At 44.9% G+C, this 18,512-nt stretch overlaps 1 protein-coding gene across 4 annotated transcripts in view; it reads left to right on the top strand.

The window, feature by feature from the left end:
- GRIN2A (glutamate ionotropic receptor NMDA type subunit 2A) overlaps positions 1-18,247 on the top strand; it is a 549,066-nt gene extending 530,819 nt beyond the window's left edge. For 2 of the 4 annotated variants that reach the window (XM_077906606.1, XM_077906605.1), the window contains exons 13-14: positions 2,713-2,951; positions 6,967-18,247. In XM_077906606.1, coding sequence (XP_077762732.1) covers positions 2,713-2,951; positions 6,967-8,766 — 2,039 coding nt within the window. In that variant the 3' untranslated portion in view covers positions 8,767-18,247. The remainder of the gene's footprint in view (positions 1-2,712; positions 2,952-6,966) is intronic. The other 2 variants (XR_013384909.1, XM_077906607.1) reach the window with 2 other exon arrangements.
- The last annotated feature ends 265 nt before the right edge of the window (positions 18,248-18,512 follow it).

Below are 18,512 nucleotides of genomic sequence, written 5' to 3'. Positions count from 1 at the left end.
CCATCTATGTAATGGAAAAATGTTTGCAAAAAAAAAAAGAAAGAAAGAAAGAAAAAAAAGGAAGTGGTCAAGCCATGGAAAGAAGTAGAGGAACTTGAACGCGTATTGTTCTCAGCACAAGTGTTAACACTGTGGCCACAGGTAACAGGGACCTTAAAGGAAGGATCCAAAAGATCCCTGGAGTTCCCATCGTGGACATTTCTAACCATAAGAGATGATTATAGAGCTGATTACAGAGCCCCTCAGTTCTAATTCTTCAAAGATGGATTTTCTCTACCTCCCTTTATCAGCTTTTTCTGTGGCCAGTTCATATAGCAAAATGCACTGCCAGGGATCATTCCTCTTATCCATTTGCTCTTTTAGGAGCTGAGTATGATTAAGTACACTTTTTGATGTTGTTTGGAACTTGATATTTCATATCATTTTAAATTTTCTTTCATCTTTGTACAAATCAGATGATTGCTCACATTAAAAAAAAAAAAATCTTGTTACCATCAAAGAAGCCAGTCTGGAGGCACCTGAGTGGCTCAGTGGTTGAGCTTCTGCCTTCAGCTCAGGGCGTGATGCCAGGGTCCTGGAATTGAGTCCTGCACCAGGCTCCTTGCAGAGAGTCTGCTTCTCCCTCTGCCTGTGTCTCTGCCTCTCTTTCTGTGTCTCTCATGAGTAAATAAATAAAATATTTTTAAAACAGAAAGAAAGAAAGAAGCCAGTCTTCTGGCTACTATGTATGGCTACTATGTATGCAGTGGTTCCAGCTATGTGATGTTCTGGAAAGGGTAAAACTATAGAGACCATTAAAAGATCAGTGGTTGCCAGGCATTGGGATGGGGGCATGAAGAAAGTTGAACCAGGGGCCCTATAGGGGACTTTTAAGGCAACAAGACTATTTCTTCCATATGATACTGTAACGATGGGCACATGGCTTTAAGCATCGGGCAAAACCCACAGAAGGTACAACACAAAGTGTGAACCCTAATGTAAACTGTGGGCTTTAGTTAATAATAATGTATTGAGATTTGTTCATCAATTGTAAAAAACAACAACAAAAGAAACCACCCCAATGCCAGATGTATGTTAATAGGAGAAACTGAGGCAATGGGGAGGAGGAGTGTATGGGAACTCTCTGTAGCCTCTGTACTTCCTGTTCAATGTTTCTATGACCCTGAAACTATTCTAAAAAAATAAATAAGTAAAATATATTTTTTTAAAAAGGGATAGGGAGAGTTGATATTCAAAGTAAGAATGGGTGAGGTTTTTATTTTTTTCCAGAATTAAAGTTATGAGTCAGACATTGAAGAAAGACACTGAGTCCAGAGCAGAACAAAAAATAAAGCAAGTCCACACCTACTTTCCACACCAAAGACAAAATGAAAGTCTCCAAAACCATCAGAGAAAAAATACAGATGGCATAGAGAGTAGTGACAATTAGATTATTAGCCAACTTCTCAACAACCATAATCTATATCAGAAGAAAACTCAGTAACATCTTCAAAAGGTCCAGGAAAAAGAAGGAGCAACTTAGATTTCTCTGTTCAGCCAAATCATTCCAGAGCGCGAACAAGCCAAAAGCATGACACGCTAATTTCACGAAACTTAAAAAAGACAGCAGTATGAAAGCAGTAATTATGCTAACCTCTTCAAAGGAGAATCAAAGAAACATTTGGAGTGTTTCCTTTCCTCTGTACGTTTCATATTGTATCTTAGTCACACAAACACGCACAACCCAGTCATACTTTGCATTTAACAGTACATGCATCCTCTTGGATTTTCACTGTCCTTGAAGAATAATTTTTAACGTCTGAATTACAGCGTAAGTGCCATCGTTTAGTGAATTGCTAGACAGTCAGCTTAATTGCTAGACATTCAGATCAGAGATATTCCTCCTAGATGGCAACTGGATGAAATGCACACAAAAGAAAGACAAAATAACGCCAAGCATGGCCTACCTTTTCTTTCTCGCTGAAAACTCCACCTGCTTCTTTACCTGCTTACTGAAGTGAGGAGGTGTTTAGTTCAGAAGGGGCCATTAAGAGTTGATTGGGATGTCTCGTTTCAAGGTTTTCTGCCCTCAGTGCCCTGCTAGTGGGTGGCATCTTGGAACAATCCCAGACATTCTAAAGGAAGATGTAAGAAGAAATTAATACATTTGAGGACTGTTGTGTGTCAGGCACTGTGCTGGGCACTTCCTCTGGAACAATCCCGTCAACACTACTATTTATGAAAATTTATTCTTTTGGGGTATTTGCATACGCGAGCTCCTTTGGTCCTCATCAGAACTCTAGGAAGTGCGCACTTTTATTCTGTTCATTTCCCAGACGGGAGAGATGTGGCTCTGAGGTCACACAGCTAGTGAATGATATAGTCATAACTGGAAGGCGAGTGTGTCCGAGGTAGCATGCTGCGAGTTTATGTCCCATCCTGTTCCAGGCATGGGTGGGTGGCAGGGGACACAGGTGGAGTAAAGCAGAACATAGTGACAATAATTAAGAAAACACAATAGGGACTGGACGTAACTATACATCATCCTATTTCATCTTCCCTCCAACAATATTAGGTGGGTACCCTGACCATGATTAGCGTCAGCCCTCAAGTGAGCATGCGCAGGCCTGGAGAGCTCAGTCACTTGCCTTAAGGTCCCAGAAGTGTAAGTGACTGGGACCCAGAGTGCATGCCCTGCTCCCTCACGGCCTGTGTTTCTTGTCTTCTGTGCAGGCGAGATGGAGGAGCTGGAGACGCTGTGGCTCACGGGGATCTGTCACAACGAGAAGAACGAGGTGATGAGCAGCCAGCTGGACATCGACAACATGGCAGGCGTGTTCTACATGCTGGCGGCCGCCATGGCCCTCAGCCTCATCACCTTCATTTGGGAACACCTCTTCTACTGGAAGTTGCGCTTCTGTTTCACGGGCGTGTGCTCCGACCGGCCAGGGCTCCTCTTCTCCATCAGCAGGGTCAGTACCTCGGACAGCTACTTCCTAATGCTGTGGGCAGGTCCACAGGAGCTCGGGGGCTTCCAGAGAATCCGGGATTCTTGACTTCAGGGTGGGGACGGTCAGCACATCCTCCCCTCCCCCCTCGCTCACCAACCTTTCCTGGGCGTGTAGGAAAGGAATCCAGGTCTGTGCATTCACAACCCAGCCACTGCAATCCCAGGTGACTGTGGAGGCCAGAGAGGGGAGGAAGATGGGGTAAAGCAAGCTGGGCACAACAAAATAGCACAAATGCGATGAAAAAAAACAGCAAATGCCCCTGGGCGTCAGGGTGAGGGAACACTTAAGTATGCCTGCCCTGCCCCACCTGAAGGGGTCAGCCCTCCTCAAGTCCTGCTGAGTATTATCTATGGGAATGCAAGGGCAATATTATCAGGTATTCTAGTTTTTAAAAGAGAATGCAGTCATCTGATTTTATGTGAAACCTTTCCATTTTTAATATTAGTAACTAATTCAATTTTTTTTAAACCATGTAGGCCAAACAAAGCAGTCTATATGTGGCATCCACCATTAGCAGCCGGATGTGCTCTATGATGCTCCTAAAATCCTTATGCAAGACATTACAGTTCATGCATGCATTCCAGTGGATCATGCCATTCCAGTGGAACATGCCATTCCAGTGGAACATGTATACCAAAACAAAATCTACACACAAGACCATGCTGTGTGTATACACGTCTAACAAAACACAAGTAGGCTGTGCGATGCAATAGTCTCAAATGGAACAAAGATGGGAAGAACCATGAGAAAATGCCTGGCACATCAAATAGAAACCAAAGTAACATTGAACCCAGCATAAACCACAGCAACAGAACACACGTGCTGTAGTGAGCTCACACAGTATTCAAAGTAACCCCTCTCGTGTGGCACAATGCAGCATGTGTATGTTACCATAAAACAGCACCTACAATTCATCAGTAATGATGACAATCACAGAAAATGATGATTATTTGTGGAGCACCTATATGTGCCAGGCACCCTGTAAGGGCTGTGTACTCCTCAGCTCGTTTAACCTACAAGCTATCTCTGTGAGGTGGGTAACTGTCATTAGCCCTAGATTATAGGGAAGCTCAACGTTATGGGGTTAGATGATTGCTCAAAGCACAGTCTTGGTGGAGCTGGGACTCAAATCTAGGTGGTGTGGTACCAGCCAGAGCACATGCTCTTACACAAGCAATGAACATCCAATGCAAGCAACACAAGAGATTTGATAGAAATCTATACTATGCAACACATATGTGCACACACCTGACATGTTTACATATTCAACACAATCTTGTCACTTAGTTGCATCGTATGTACATAGTCACTCATCTTCTAACAAAACATGGCATTATCTGTCGTGCAGCCGATCATCTTTCCATCCATCCATCTACCTATTTCATCCATCCCATCCATTCATCCATCCATCCATCTGCCTGTCTATTTATCTAGCTATTTCTCCCATTTGCTCACCTTGGAATGATTTTACTCTGAACAAATTTAAAGAGGATATGAAACATGGTGAAACACATTTGGTTAAAAACACCTAGTTTTATATGCTAATGGTTATTGGGAAAACAAAACAATTATGTCTAAGGGGATTTGTATATTCTTAGCATTAGGTGATTTTAAGAACTTTGGAGATTCAGAAGGCACACATTAGCTTAGTGAGGATGATTTATTTTTTTCTGTTCAGTGGCACTCTTAACTTGCATTCTGTGCAAATACATATTTCCTAATTAACTTGATGGCGTCTAAACACACAGATTGCTTAAATATAACAACGTGCATGCGTATAGCTAGGTATTATGCCAACGTTAAGCTAATTCTCTCCACCAATTACTAAAGGCTTTCCATATCCAAATGACTCTGGGATTATCATGAGCAAATGCACACTGTTGCTTTTCCTTGTAAATCCTGCTTGTATCTGGAAGACCATTTCCTTTGTCTGAGATACCACTAAGGAAGCCAGGCTGAGAGGATCGTCGTTATGAGAAATGAACTAAATCCTCACTTCCCTTCCAAGCATCTTGAGGGATGGGATTGGAGGGGACTGGGGCACACAGGAGCAGGCATCCTGGAATCTGAACTTTAGTCTCCCCTCCCTGGGGGAGAGAAGACCCTGTGTCTCATAGGAGCACTGCAAGGATTTCTATGCCCCTTTTGGGGACTCCCAGCCACCATCACTCCTCTGTCCTCAAAGGCTGCAGGGAGCCCTACTTCTGCACTGACCCACCCTTCTCCACAGATAATATCTGTCTTTTAAAATTAGCACAGCCCAACATGCATGAATAGAAGGATTTCATATTTAATATACTTTCCTGCCTCTCTCGTTTGTTAGGGGAACTTGAAATGGGCTCAGCTCCCATTTCTGGGGCTTCTGGGTTGCTAAATAAACACTCTTCCTTTCTCATCAAGGGCTAACACACGTCTAAAGCTTGTCTTATGGGCATTCACACATATGCCACCTTACGTGTATATTCCTTACACAGAGCAGAGAGCACACACAGACAAGTGTCTTCATTGTACACACATAATCATTTACTTGAACAAATCTCCACAGGCAATTCCCAAGCTGAGAACCTACCTTCCCACAAAGGCAAGACCACAACCCCACAATGAATTATGTCATGTGTGAATAAGGGCAGGGCCAGATAGCTTTCCTCCATCCTCTCTAATCCTTACGACACCTGTGAGTTTGATGTAATCACACCCATCCTGTGGATATGGAGAAACTGAGGCCCCAAAGGTTGGACTAGGACTCTTTTGGCTTCATCTTATATTTCCTTGAAATGACGCATCTCCTGGTTTATGCCCCGGTCAGCAGCAGCCACCACGTTTGCTTTCCAGACCCCTTCTTGGGCTGGCTCCCTGTCAGTCTTAGGGAGACCAGCCCAGACCCAGGAGTCCTGTTCAGACTGTCCCCATTATGTCCGGCTGCCACCATCTGGGGGTAGCAGTGGGGAAGGGGAACATAAATCACAATGTCCCTGAAGCCGCCCTGCCTATGTTGTGCCACGAAGCACGAGTTACTTTGAAGTCAGAGTAAACAGCTATTTTTAAGAAAGGAACAAGGCGCAGTGGAAAACAAGAGACCCATCATGTCTGAGCCACCCAGAAGTCCTGAAGTCACTCCGTCCCTGGATGAATTTTAGTGCTTCATTCCTATGTCCTCAGGAGTCTTCACTGTTCCTAGTGGCTAACACCCAACTCTGACCATGTGGAACACACACACACACACACACACACACACACACACAGAATAGATTAAGTGGCATATGTGAAAAGGCCCAAGTGTTGTCCAAACTATCCCCTGTGCTCCGCTCCTTTCTATGATGGTTTCACTCTCAGGCTAACATCCCACATGGTGGCAAGACTAGTCCCCTGCATCTGCTCCTTCTAGCCCAGCTTCTACAGCTTTCCTTCCCCAAAATGGCTGATTGATCTTCCATGGATTTTTATGCCCAGCATTGAAGCACGCAGAAAGGGATTTCTGGTTGACCTGCTTGGGTCTCATGCCTTTACCAATAGCTTCAGTATGTGGGTAGGTGCCATTTCCCCTGAAGAATTAATAACTGGTGGTCCTTTTAAGCCCAGTTTAATAGCTGAGTCTGGTATCCAGACTCTAGAGATGACCCTGGGAAACTCTGGCAAAAGATGAGCTAGTGAACCAGGGATCAACTCAATCTCCTTACGTGCCAACTCGGGGGCACTGTGACCTTTATAGATACATAAGCATTAGTTGATTCCCTTTCTCAAACCCAACATATATGACCATCCACAAAAGTAATAATCTTGAGCCAGAGAGATGAAAGAAGCCTGGCAACTGTGGTGTCATAGATTTCAGGAACATTCCCGGGATTCAGATTGGACTTTAAGATCCTTCCAAGGCTCCTCCAAGAAGAACACCTCTCACCTTCTCAGGTAAAGACCAAGTGTGTGGTGGTTTCGTGCTCCTGCTACTGCTGATTATGTCTCATTTTCCTTCCCACAGGGTATTTACAGCTGCATTCATGGAGTGCACATCGAGGAGAAGAAGAAGTCTCCAGACTTCAACCTGACCGGATCACAGAGCAACATGTTGAAACTCCTTCGGTCAGCCAAAAACATCTCCGACGTGTCCAACGTGAACTCCTCCAGAATGGATTCCCCCAAAAGGGCTGCTGATTTCATCCAAAGAGGTTCCCTCATCATGGACATGGTTTCCGAGAAAGGGAATTTGATATATTCAGACAACAGATCCTTTCAGGGGAAGGACAACATGTTTGGGGACAACATGAATGAGCTGCAAACGTTTGTGGCCAACAGGCACAAGGACAATCTCAATAACTACGTGTTCCAGGGACAGCACCCTCTTACTCTCAACGAGTCCAACCCGAACACAGTGGAGGTGGCCGTGAGCACAGAGTCCAAGGCGAACTCCAGGCCCCGGCAGCTTTGGAAGAAATCCATGGAGTCGCTCCGCCAGGATTCACTGAGCCAGAACCCAGTCTCCCAGAGGGATGAGGTTGCAGCAGAGAACAGGACCCACTCCCTGAAGAGTCCTCGGTACCTTCCGGAGGAGGTGGCCCACTCAGACATTTCGGAAACTTCAAATCGGGCCACATGCCACAGGGAGCCCGACAACAGTAAGAACCACAAGACCAAGGACAACTTCAAAAGGTCGGCGGCCTCCAAATACCCCAAGGACTGCAGCGAGGTTGAGCGCTCCTATCTGAAAACCAAAGCGAGCTCCCCCAGGGACAAGATCTACACCATCGATGGTGAGAAGGAGCCCAGTTTCCACTTAGACCCTCCCCAGTTTGTGGAGAACATGGCCCTCCCCGAGAATGTGGACTTCCCAGACCCGTACCAGGACCCCAACGAAAACTTCCGCAAGGGGGACCCGGCGCTGCCCACGAACAGGAACCCCACGCACAATGAAGACGTGCTCCCCAACAACGACAAACACAAATTCTACTCCAAGCACTTCACCCTGAAGGACAAGAGCTCCCCTCACAGCGAGGGCAGTGACCGCTACCGGCAGAACTCCACGCACTGCCGGAGCTGCCTCTCCAACCTGCCCACCTACTCGGGCCACTTCACCGTGAGGTCCCCCTTCAAGTGCGACGCCTGCCTGCGGATGGGGAACCTCTACGACATCGATGAAGACCAGATGCTTCAGGAGACCGGGAGCCCGGCCGCCCAGGAGGAGGTCTACCAGCAGGACTGGGCGCAGAACAGCACCCTCCAGTTCCAGAAGAACAAGCTCAGGATCAGCCGTCAGCATTCCTACGATAACATCGTTGACAAGCCCAGGGAGATGGACCTTAGCCGGCCCTCCAGGAGCATAAGCCTCAAGGACCGGGAACGGCTCCTGGAGGGCAATCTGTACGGGAGTCTCTTTAGCGTCCCCTCAAGCAAACTCTCGGGGAACAAGAGCTCCCTCTTCCCCCAGGGTCTGGAGGACAGGAAGCGGAGCAAGTCCCTTTTGCCAGACCACACCTCCGATAACCCCTTCCTCCGTTGCTACGGGGACGACCGACGCTTAGTCATCGGGAGATGTCCCTCAGACCCTTACAAACACTCGCTGCCATCCCCGGCCGTGAACGACAGCTACCTTCGGTCGTCCTTGAGGTCGACAGCATCGTACTGCTCCAGAGACAGTAGAGGCCACAACGATGTGTATATTTCAGAGCATGTTATGCCTTATGCTGCGAATAAGAACAGTATGTACTCTACCCCCAGGGTTTTGAATTCCTGCAGCAATAGACGTGTGTACAAGAAAATGCCTAGTATTGAATCTGATGTTTAAAACCTTCCATTAATGTTTTATCTATAGGGAAACATACGTAACGGCCACTGTTCCGGAGGGTAAATGTCGGATGTCCGATGGTGCCCTGCAAAGAGGAAGAGGATTTAGGAAGGTACTTTTTTTTTTTTTTTTTTTTTTTTTGGTTCTTTTGCACATGGCTCCATGCCGTAGTCTTCCACTCAAGGAATCTTGTGAGGTGTGTGCTGAGCATGGCAGATACCAGATAGGTGAGTCCTTAACCAAAAACACAAACACAAGGGCAAGTCTCCTGGACACGCCCGCTGGGTATGTTGGCAATAAGAATGCGTTGGATGCCCATGGTGATGTTATGATTTCCTATATTGCAAATTCCATTCAGACCAGTCCACCATGTGATTTCCTCATCAGAAATGCCTAACGGTCTCTCTCATTCCGAATAAGCAATATGGTATGCATGTACACCTGACACAGAACAGTTACGAATGCGTCTGCGTTGTAGCGAGATGGATGTGCAAGAGATTAGGAAGTTTGGCTCTGTAACCGTTTCAGCTTTACTGTTATGCCTCCCATCACTGCCCAGGCCCAACCCCAGAACTCCAGGCTCCCCCAAAGAATAGCCAATCCGTGTGCACAGTAACTATGCTACTACCTTCATTATAGTCCATTTCCAAGACACATCTGGAATAAAAGGCCAGAAGGGCCCTCAGGTGGAGAGCTACGAGGATCTCTCTGGATGTCGACTCGTGCGTTCCACAGACCACTCTCTCACCCTTGGCCCCGATGGTCTCCTTCAGAGCTGCACAAACACAGAACGTGTCTCCGTTCTCTGATCTCTGGATCTCCTGTCTCTGACACAGCGGCTGTTGTAGTTTATCCTGAAGACTCTCGTATATGTAAGTTTGTGTTTCCCCCCTTCTGGTGACGACTCAGGGTTGTATAGTATCTGTTACCCCTCCCCTCCCCGAGTGACCATGGCCCGTTTGGTCCCCAAACAGCCATGGTGGCATCTAATTAAGTGTGTGTTGCCGTTCCCCGGGTTAACGTGGTGGCATGTGCCAGCAGCCATATGTGTACTATGATCTGTAGGAAGTAACAATGCCATCTGTCCGCTGAAGGCTAGCATGCTTCTAGGTCTCTCTTCCTGAGCATTGTGAGATTTGGTTGGACACTCGTTTCCACCCCAACCTCCTCAGATCAAAAGCCTTCAAAACATGAGAGACACTCATGCATCCACTCTGAGCATCCTCCAAATTGTGGATCAACTTTAGTGGCGAAAGTGATTTCGCTCTTCTGAAACGTTCGTTCCATTGGAGCCAACCTGCTTCACTGACACCGACAGGGATATGTTAAAAAAAAAAAAATTCCTCAGAGCATTTGTCATTTCCGAGTCACCCCTATTGTCCCATTCTTACTTTACTCAGATCTGTGCCTATGTGATCTGGAATGATACTCATTCAGGAAGGAGGGGAGTCTTTAGCACGGAAATCTCTTAGCACGGGCCTGGCACACACCAAGTGCCAAAAACAAAAAGGTAGTGGTTGTGTCACTACAGACCAGACTATTGTAGTTTAAAAATTAAGTATTGTAAAACCCACAAATGGTATTAGCCCAGCATTTCCATATAGTTCTAATTCAGTGTATTTTAAATTCCTGAAGGTCCCTGAGACATCCAGGATAACTAGCCATCAGGTCTCGTAGTGTAGCTGAGTCCGTTGGGCGACACGCAGCCGAGGCTAACTAGCCTGGTCATCTCCTGGCTTCCTTCTGCATTTTGCTCTAGGTTCCTGGAGTGGGCGGACAGAGTGACAGGTTGAAACGTTACCCTGTTTCTCTTACTTATAGCATGTCCTATTTTGTAGGGAGTGTTCTCTTCTGAGGGGGCAGGTGTTGGGAGTAATTCTCTCAGAGCTCAGATTCATCGAATGGCCCCATCTTTGGGCGAGCGCACCCAGTAATGGCGAGAAGTGGCTGCAGGAAGTTTCAGGATCATTGGTGGGGAGGCAGAGGCGGCCACGGGTGAGAAAGTCTTCTCGTCACCTTTGAGGTTGACAGGTAGAAGAGGCTGGCTAGACATTGATGACAAATGGATCCAACCCCTGCATTTTCTTTCTTGGATGTTGGCCCTTCTGCTGCCCCAAGACCCAACAACAGAGAAGCCCAGACTGAAGGGCCTCACCCCCATATCTACTCTTAGGCACGCTCCTGATTATTTTGTCTTTTAGAACATCCTGCCTTTGTCCTCCCATGGCTTTCCAGACCTATGTCCCCACCCCCAGCCAGGATCACCTCATTTCCCCAGAAGACTGGCGTGTCATGACATGACATGAATTTAAAAATCTCCCCAGCACATGGAACAGTGCTATGTCATCAATCCAAAGAGGCTTTCTCTCTTCCTCTCATGTCTTTAAAGCCCAGGGGACCTGCCAAAAGACAGGGACCTCCAGGGAGAATGCAAATTACAGTCAGAACTGTTCCATAGATCAAAAGCCCTTCTAATAACAGCATTATTTCTGTTAACCCCATGCTTTTTTCACATAGAAAAAGACCAAAAATTAGGCTTTGGGAAGAACCGACAGTAATGTGGTTCCTTTCAAACCCAACGTGTTTTGTTTTCTTTAAATAAACACTGAGGATTAGAATGCTATATATAATGAATACACAATTCTCTTCCTGCACAAATTCATTGACTCTCAATTGTAATGATCCCAAGCATATAAAAATCGACCATTAATCAGGCAGGCAGTCTTTCAAATGAAAGATATTGATGTAGAGCTATTTGAAAGTGATTCAAGTCAGTTCTGTTCTTTGGAAAAAGAATATCAAGACATCAGTAGAAAGCTCTCCCAACTCCGGATCCCTTATAGAGGGTTCCTCTGACATCCCAGCCTGAGATCTGAGATCCGTTGATGCCAAAGAGTCAGAATTTCTGAACCCAAAACCAGGCCTGAGTTTCACCTGACTCAAGTCGGAGCTGGCATCCGTAATGGTACTTCCATGATTCTACGTGGCTTTCTCCCATTGAGAGGGCCCCAACAGGTACACGTAAATGCAGACGCTCACGTTTCTGTCGACGGGTAACAGTGCACACAGGCCCAACTTAAAATAGTCTGTTGTAAGAAAAGAGTCTTCCAGGGGATGAATTCTACCCTGGAAACCTTGGGGAGCCCCCAGAAAATAAGCTTCATTGTCCTTACCCCTGCAGGTCCCAGGCCACTCCTGGCTTCAATGCTCTGAGAAGACAAGTCCCTAATGGGTCTCTTTTTCTGCCAGTGTGGCTTGCTTTCCTGAGAGGTGCAGGATTATAACCTCCCCACTCCTCCTCCGCCCTCTGCGAATCTTACTTCGAAACTGCAGCCAGCACCATGACCAGATGTCTTGTGGCCTATACCTGGTTTCTCTTCCCCATTGCAGAGAGCCTGAGAAGTTTTCATATTCAGCTGCTCTGAGAGAACCATTAAAATTCACCCAGTGCCGCAAAATCAGTCACATCGACTCACAGTTATTTTCAAGGGAGAAACAAGAAAATTATACCTTGTTTACAAATGAAATAGTTTCACTTAAATGGGATTCTCGCCAAGGCAGTTAATTAGTCAAAAGATCCATAGCAGCCATATAGTCCCGCATTGTTTATTCTATTTGATATGTCTGCCAATGTGTATTTAATATTCTACGTCCTTCTCAGGAAATGACAAATGCCCTGAATTCTTTGCAAATAGAATTGCTAATGAAAAAGGGGGGTGGTAAAGGTTGATGTTAATTAAACATTAAAAATTTAGTGATTAAAAATTTATCTCCTTTAAACCTAAAAAGTGCAGCTCTAATAATCAGTTGTCATATAAATAAATACCTTGCACTGAAATCCCATACAGTTTAAGACCTAAATAAATACTAATTTGAGAAACCTAAGTATCTTTCAGAAGAGCTGAATATATTCGTTAACTTCAGGCACATCCCCGTACTGTTTCCTTGTGCGTAGATGTGGCTTGTGAATCCTTGCAGAGGGCACATGAATTGTTTCTGAAGCAGAAACTGTGTTTGTACGAATCGCGGCTATAGTGGACAGAATTGGGAGTTCTAGGGGGAGAAAAAAATGAGTATGTGGGAACAAAACTCATTGGTTGGTGTTTAACAGGAGTTAAGGATTCCACGTGAAGGTGGTTTTCAATGCAAAAGCAGTATTTTCATTTGAGACAAAATTAGACCTTCTGGATGCCCCGTTTTCTTTTGGCCAACAGGGTCGGAAGTGCTGAATGAGAGGGTTGGTGGGGTCTACACCAACGCGTGGTTGTGCTTTTCCATTCAACCCCTACACATCGTACTGTGTTCACATCTAGTCGTAGCAATGAGGGCAGCTTGCCACCTGATACACATCGGAGGAGAGAAAATGCACTTAATCCTGTGAATACCAATGCTCGTGTACACATGTACATACTATACATGCCTGATTTCTACCACTGACACGTAAAGTGTATTATCCAAATAAAATTGTATATAATGTAAAGTTTATGTTAAAAATTAAGTCATGATGATGCTTATTACCATGTGGAAAACCCATTCTGATTATCAATGGGCTGATAATTAGGAAGAGAGGGCGCTATTGGTTTTTTTTTTCTTTTTTTTTTTTGTTTTGTTTTTTGTTTTTAAATAATAATCTCAGTTCTAGGGAGGGAGAATGGCAGGGCCCAAGTGGGATTTGGGTGCTGGTGTTCTTGGCCTCTTTTCAAAAAAAGACATCTGGGGTTAAGGGTGTGGCCCATGTTCTGCTCACATTAACTTCTGAAGACAATGCTGATATGGACACGTGGGTGATTTCTGTAAACCCACCAAAGGGCACAGTCTCTGTTTCAATTCCTTATCCTCTTCTCCATGCCCACTTGTTCTGTGCCTGGAAGTACTCTCGATATGGCATCAGCTAAAGGTGCCTGTCCAGAAGGGTCTTAGAAAAATAGAACTTACAGAACTACACCAAGATCTGGGGGAAGGGAGATGAGAAAACTAGGAGATTGGGCTCCTAAAGGGACAGAATCGCTATGGGATCGTTGGATTGACAATATCAGAGCCAGGTCTAGAAACCAAGACCTTCATGCATGATCCAATTAATTCCTCGCCTGGTTCCCTTTGCCAGGCTGACTCAGTTCTAGGTTTCTCTCAAAAGTGCTCTCCAGGTACCTCTGGGATAAGAGCCAGAGAACATCGTAGAATTGCCCCTGCTTTCTTTGCCTCTTGCCTTATACAGACCCATACATCCCCCTTTGGATTTGGTTTTCTCTTAAGCTCCCCAGTACTCCCTGCCTCAGAATCCTGGAGAAGAGAAAACTTTTCTCAGGGACCTAATTCCCTGGGAAGAGCCAACAAGGGATATAGTTTAAAACCTCAAACCAAAGATGAAAGCTGGTGGTGATCATTGAGATAATAGAGTTCTAGTTCTCTCGAGCCAAGGATGAACAAAGGACACTGATCAGCTGATAGCACTTGACTGAGTATCTACTCTCCTTTTAAGGCCAATTTGAGGTTGGGAGATGCAAAGGGGACAGAAAATATAGTCTCTTCCCATAAGCAGCTTACGGTCTAGAAATTGTGCTCCCTAACACTAAAGACAACTAAGGGTCCTTGAAACACAAACACAGACTGTGTGTAAAAACTAGAAATGAGAAATCAAGTTCTTACCAGGAAATGAAAATCTGGTTCCATGACCAAACAATCCAACAACCCATCCTTCCCTAAAGCCGTACGTAACTCTGGAGAATATAATTGGTGCTCCTGGAGAGATATCCTTGGTTCTTGAACCTTGATTATTCAAAGACAGTATCTGGGAAACCCAGGAGCATCCAAACAGGTGACCAGACTTGCCCTTCTGCATTTGTGGTTCCACTGGGTTCTCCAGCCCTTGCCAGATCCTGCCTCCTTCCAGCCCTGCATTATGGCATGGGCTTCAAGAAGAGGTTGAAAGAAATCCTCCAAGGGATTAGAAAACAGACCGCGATGTAAAAAGCCTATTTCCTGAAAGCTTTTTTGTTTGATTTTTATTTTTGTCTTATGAAGAATACCTTTGATTGTTCAGGGTATAAATGTATCAGGGAAGGGAGTGGGGGGAAATCCTCTTTGAGTCCCAAGTGCCTACTGTCTGGCTGACAAAAGAGAGCGTATCAGGTTCCCTAGAGACAAAATGGGGCATAGAGATGGTGAAAGGAGTCAAGATGTGTTTCAGGAAAATGGCAAGGTGCAGAGGGAGCTTCTTTTCTCTGTCCGTCCTATCCCGTGCCTTGCCAGAATGTGAGATACTCTGCTTATCCCACGTATATGCCTTGGGTCAGCACATGAGTTTGGAAGTATCAAGATGCATCCACATTGAGTGTAGACTGATTCCAGGCATATCCTAGACTGAAATCCTCCAAATAACCATAGGATAGAAGTACAGTTGCTCCTATTTTATAGATAAGGAAACTGAGGCTCAGGTTGGTCTCAGCCTCATCAGCAGCAGGAGTTTGCTAATAAATCCCTAACATTGGGTGAATTCTCAAAGTGCCTGACCTCCCCCAGGGAGGTCAGAATAAAAGTTGGAAAGAGAGGTAGGCTGTTTTGAGGTCCCCTGGGCTCTCTCTTGCGCTTCAGCCTCTGTTGAGAGGAGGTTTGTTAGTGTCCCACCCCTCGTCGTCTGGTTTGGGGTGTATCGAGAACTCCAGGGGATCTCACCTCTGTTCCCATCCCTTCTGACACTTGAATGCCGTTTGTGTCTCTCCCCATCTGCTTGCACTCTGCATTCACTTGTTTGGTTCCTGGGGAGTTATTTTGTCTACTTAGCATGTGCCTAATTTTAACTATCCCCTTCCAAATCTCTCTTCTTTTTCTCAGTAGATATCAGGGTTAATTCCATTAAACATTTGCAAAGTAGTAGACCCTCCCATGTGTGTGGACACACACACTTCCCTCTGCTACCCCCCCCCCCCAATCAAAGCTCTCCTAAACAGTGTGGCCCATTTTCAGAAAGGTCATGGTATTTGCAAGTGACCGTCCCTGCTAGGTCATCACTGGCACCAAGATAACTGCTGAACCACTGAGTGCTCATTCAGTTTGCCTCACTCAAGAGCACTAAATTGGAATGTTTCCATTAGGCTTTCTACGAGTCCAAAATGGTGGCATGCGTTATGCGTTGGGGAGGCAGCGACACTGAGCCTGTGCATGCCTTTCTTGCACTGCTCATGTGTCCTAAGCCACACTCCTCCTGCCAGGCATTTCTGTTTTCTGTGAACTGGGGCCACATTAGGTCCATTTCATAGGTGAGGAAACTGAACTGGGACTCGAAGGGATGTTTTTCTGGGAGGTTCTGCGATCCAGTCCTTCTGGAGGGTCAGTTAATCTAACCAAGCACCGTTGTCATTGTCCCCGAGAAATTCTTTAGCTGTTGACATCTTTCAAGCTGGCAGTAAAAAGTCTCATAAGCCAAAAAATAGTTATCATTATTTGATACCTATTTTGAGATCCCATCATTGGGTCTGCAAGTGAACGAGAACATCCTCCCAGGGCTGTTGAGCTGTGGAGAAACTGGACCACTCAAAAGAACCATCTGGCCAGTAGGCTTTCTTCTCTGGGGCTGGATTTCAAAGCACATAGCTCTCCAGGGAGCCAGAACCAAACTATTTCCAATGGACTCGTTTCTCAGATTAACTTCCTCAAGTAAGGTGTCAGCAGTATGCAGAGACAAACAAAACGAAACTGAAATTATCACTCATATATCCTTCTTAGGTACCAGGTCCATGAAACGATAAGTTTGCATCTCTGCAAGTCTAGAACATTCCTCATTAGCCATAGCCCTGGGTCATAACCTCCTCCAGTTAATTCTCTCCCACACCTTTGGGAAGGATTTAAGATGAGCCTTCAAAAGAATATTAACGTAACACGTAGCCAATACCACAGCTGCCTTTTAAATTAATAAGGTTAATTGTTCTCCAGCAAACATAAGTTTGTCTTTGCCATTTTAAATGCTTCTCATTGATCTGACATTTTGCTGTTTTAAGCTTTTAAAGGGCTCAAATCAAAGACTATTGATAGCTGAGCAAATAGTGAAGGTCCAGAAATATAAAAACATTGTCAGTTTTCTCCATGAAAAATAATCATAGCCTTTCGAATTCAACTGAGGTTTTAACATTACATTACATCTAAGACCTATTGAATTATTTCTATTCTCAGTTTAGCTAACTCAAATAAATGAGCAGTATTGACTTTTTAAAACCCATTTTATTTAAAAAAAAAAAACTCTTAAGTTTATTAGGTTTGTAGACACAGCTCTGAAGCCATGGCCGCTAAGGAAATGCTCCAGTTGAGAAATTGAAGATTCAGACTATTTTGGGTCAAATTCAGGTGATCATCTTTGAAAATTCTAGTGGATTTGCAAAGATGAAAGGGGCACTTGTAACATTCACGTTCCCCATGTTTTTCACTAGGAAAGGATGCCAATTGCCTATTTTTCCCCCAAGTCAGAGATAAGGTCAAGGATAACATTTTCATAGAAAAGTCAGGAAACTACTCGATACCACTAATTATGTGGCTAGCTGTGGCTCAGATGCCTTCCAAGCCTGAAGTTCTCCAAAGATTTCATTACCGGTTGTTCTGGAGCTCCAAATCTTAATCTTGTTCATTCCCCTGCTAAAGCCAACTTAAAAGCATATACTTGCCAAATTATTTAGTCAGTAGACTTCACTGTAGTTGATCACAATAGAATGTTTGTGCGTATGTGTCTATGTATAGTATATATATTTCAAGCTGAATATTCAGAAAGAATTAGGTGAGTCTCACTGGTGGTTTGAATAAGAAACAGATAAGTCACAAACAGTGGCCTTCTCAGACAGAAAAAAAAGAGGGTAACCCTTCATATCCTTGAGTCACGTTATGAGACCTGTTGCGTACATAATACACAAGCTGGTCATTGCCCACAGGAAGTCATGGATTAAAGCAGCTTTGAAGACCCATGTCCGAGTCCATCCTTAACCCAACATGGGCAGGATCAAACTCCATATGCAGAGGGTTCCCATTCACAGTGACACTCAAACACAGTCCAAAACCCACGTCAGAACTGGCTTGATCTCTTGTATGGTGGAGCCCCATGCAAGCTGTATGCTCTACTCGGTGGTTCTCATTTGGGAATAGACATTCACTTACCAATCACGGCAGTTTATACCTGTCATGTTTTAATCCACTGCATGAGGAAGTGCTGATAACTGTATTCAATATTTCCAAGCATAGCTACAAAATTACACGTTTGCTTAACACCTTTCTATGATAGAGGAAGTATATACTATGGTCGTCTTCTTGTAGTATGTCTTTTCTTTTCGTTCAACGTGTTATCAACTGTTTTAAGGAATGGGGTTTGAAATGTGTGTGCAAACTGATATGTACATAACTCCCAAGGCAACAAAAGTGCCCAGTCCAATGGTGTAAAAATGTAAATACAGGAAAATCTCATTTTTCTAATAAAAATAATTTCTGCCGATTGATATGAAAACGAGACATGGAGTTGTGGTCTTTATTGTCCTTGGCGCTGCCATGGTGGGCACCATTAACGTTTCAGGCAGGCTTAGTATTTGTACAAAGGGCAACGACCTTAATTTCCCTCTTTGTCCAGTATAGGAGTGTAGATGGAAGCATGACGCCGCAAAGAAGCCACGGCTCGGCTTCCAGATTTTAGCAGCAAGCTTTGACACTGTCCCTTACCTGGTTATCATCTTCCTGTGCAGTTCCTGTGCTTGCAGCTTTGACTCTGATAATGCTGA

The sequence above is a fragment of the Canis aureus genome, chromosome 8, assembly GCF_053574225.1.
Source record: "Canis aureus isolate CA01 chromosome 8, VMU_Caureus_v.1.0, whole genome shotgun sequence".
Taxonomy (NCBI): domain Eukaryota; kingdom Metazoa; phylum Chordata; class Mammalia; order Carnivora; family Canidae; genus Canis; species Canis aureus.
Note: the sequence above shows the minus strand (reverse complement) of the source record. Positions and strands in the feature narration are given on the sequence as shown.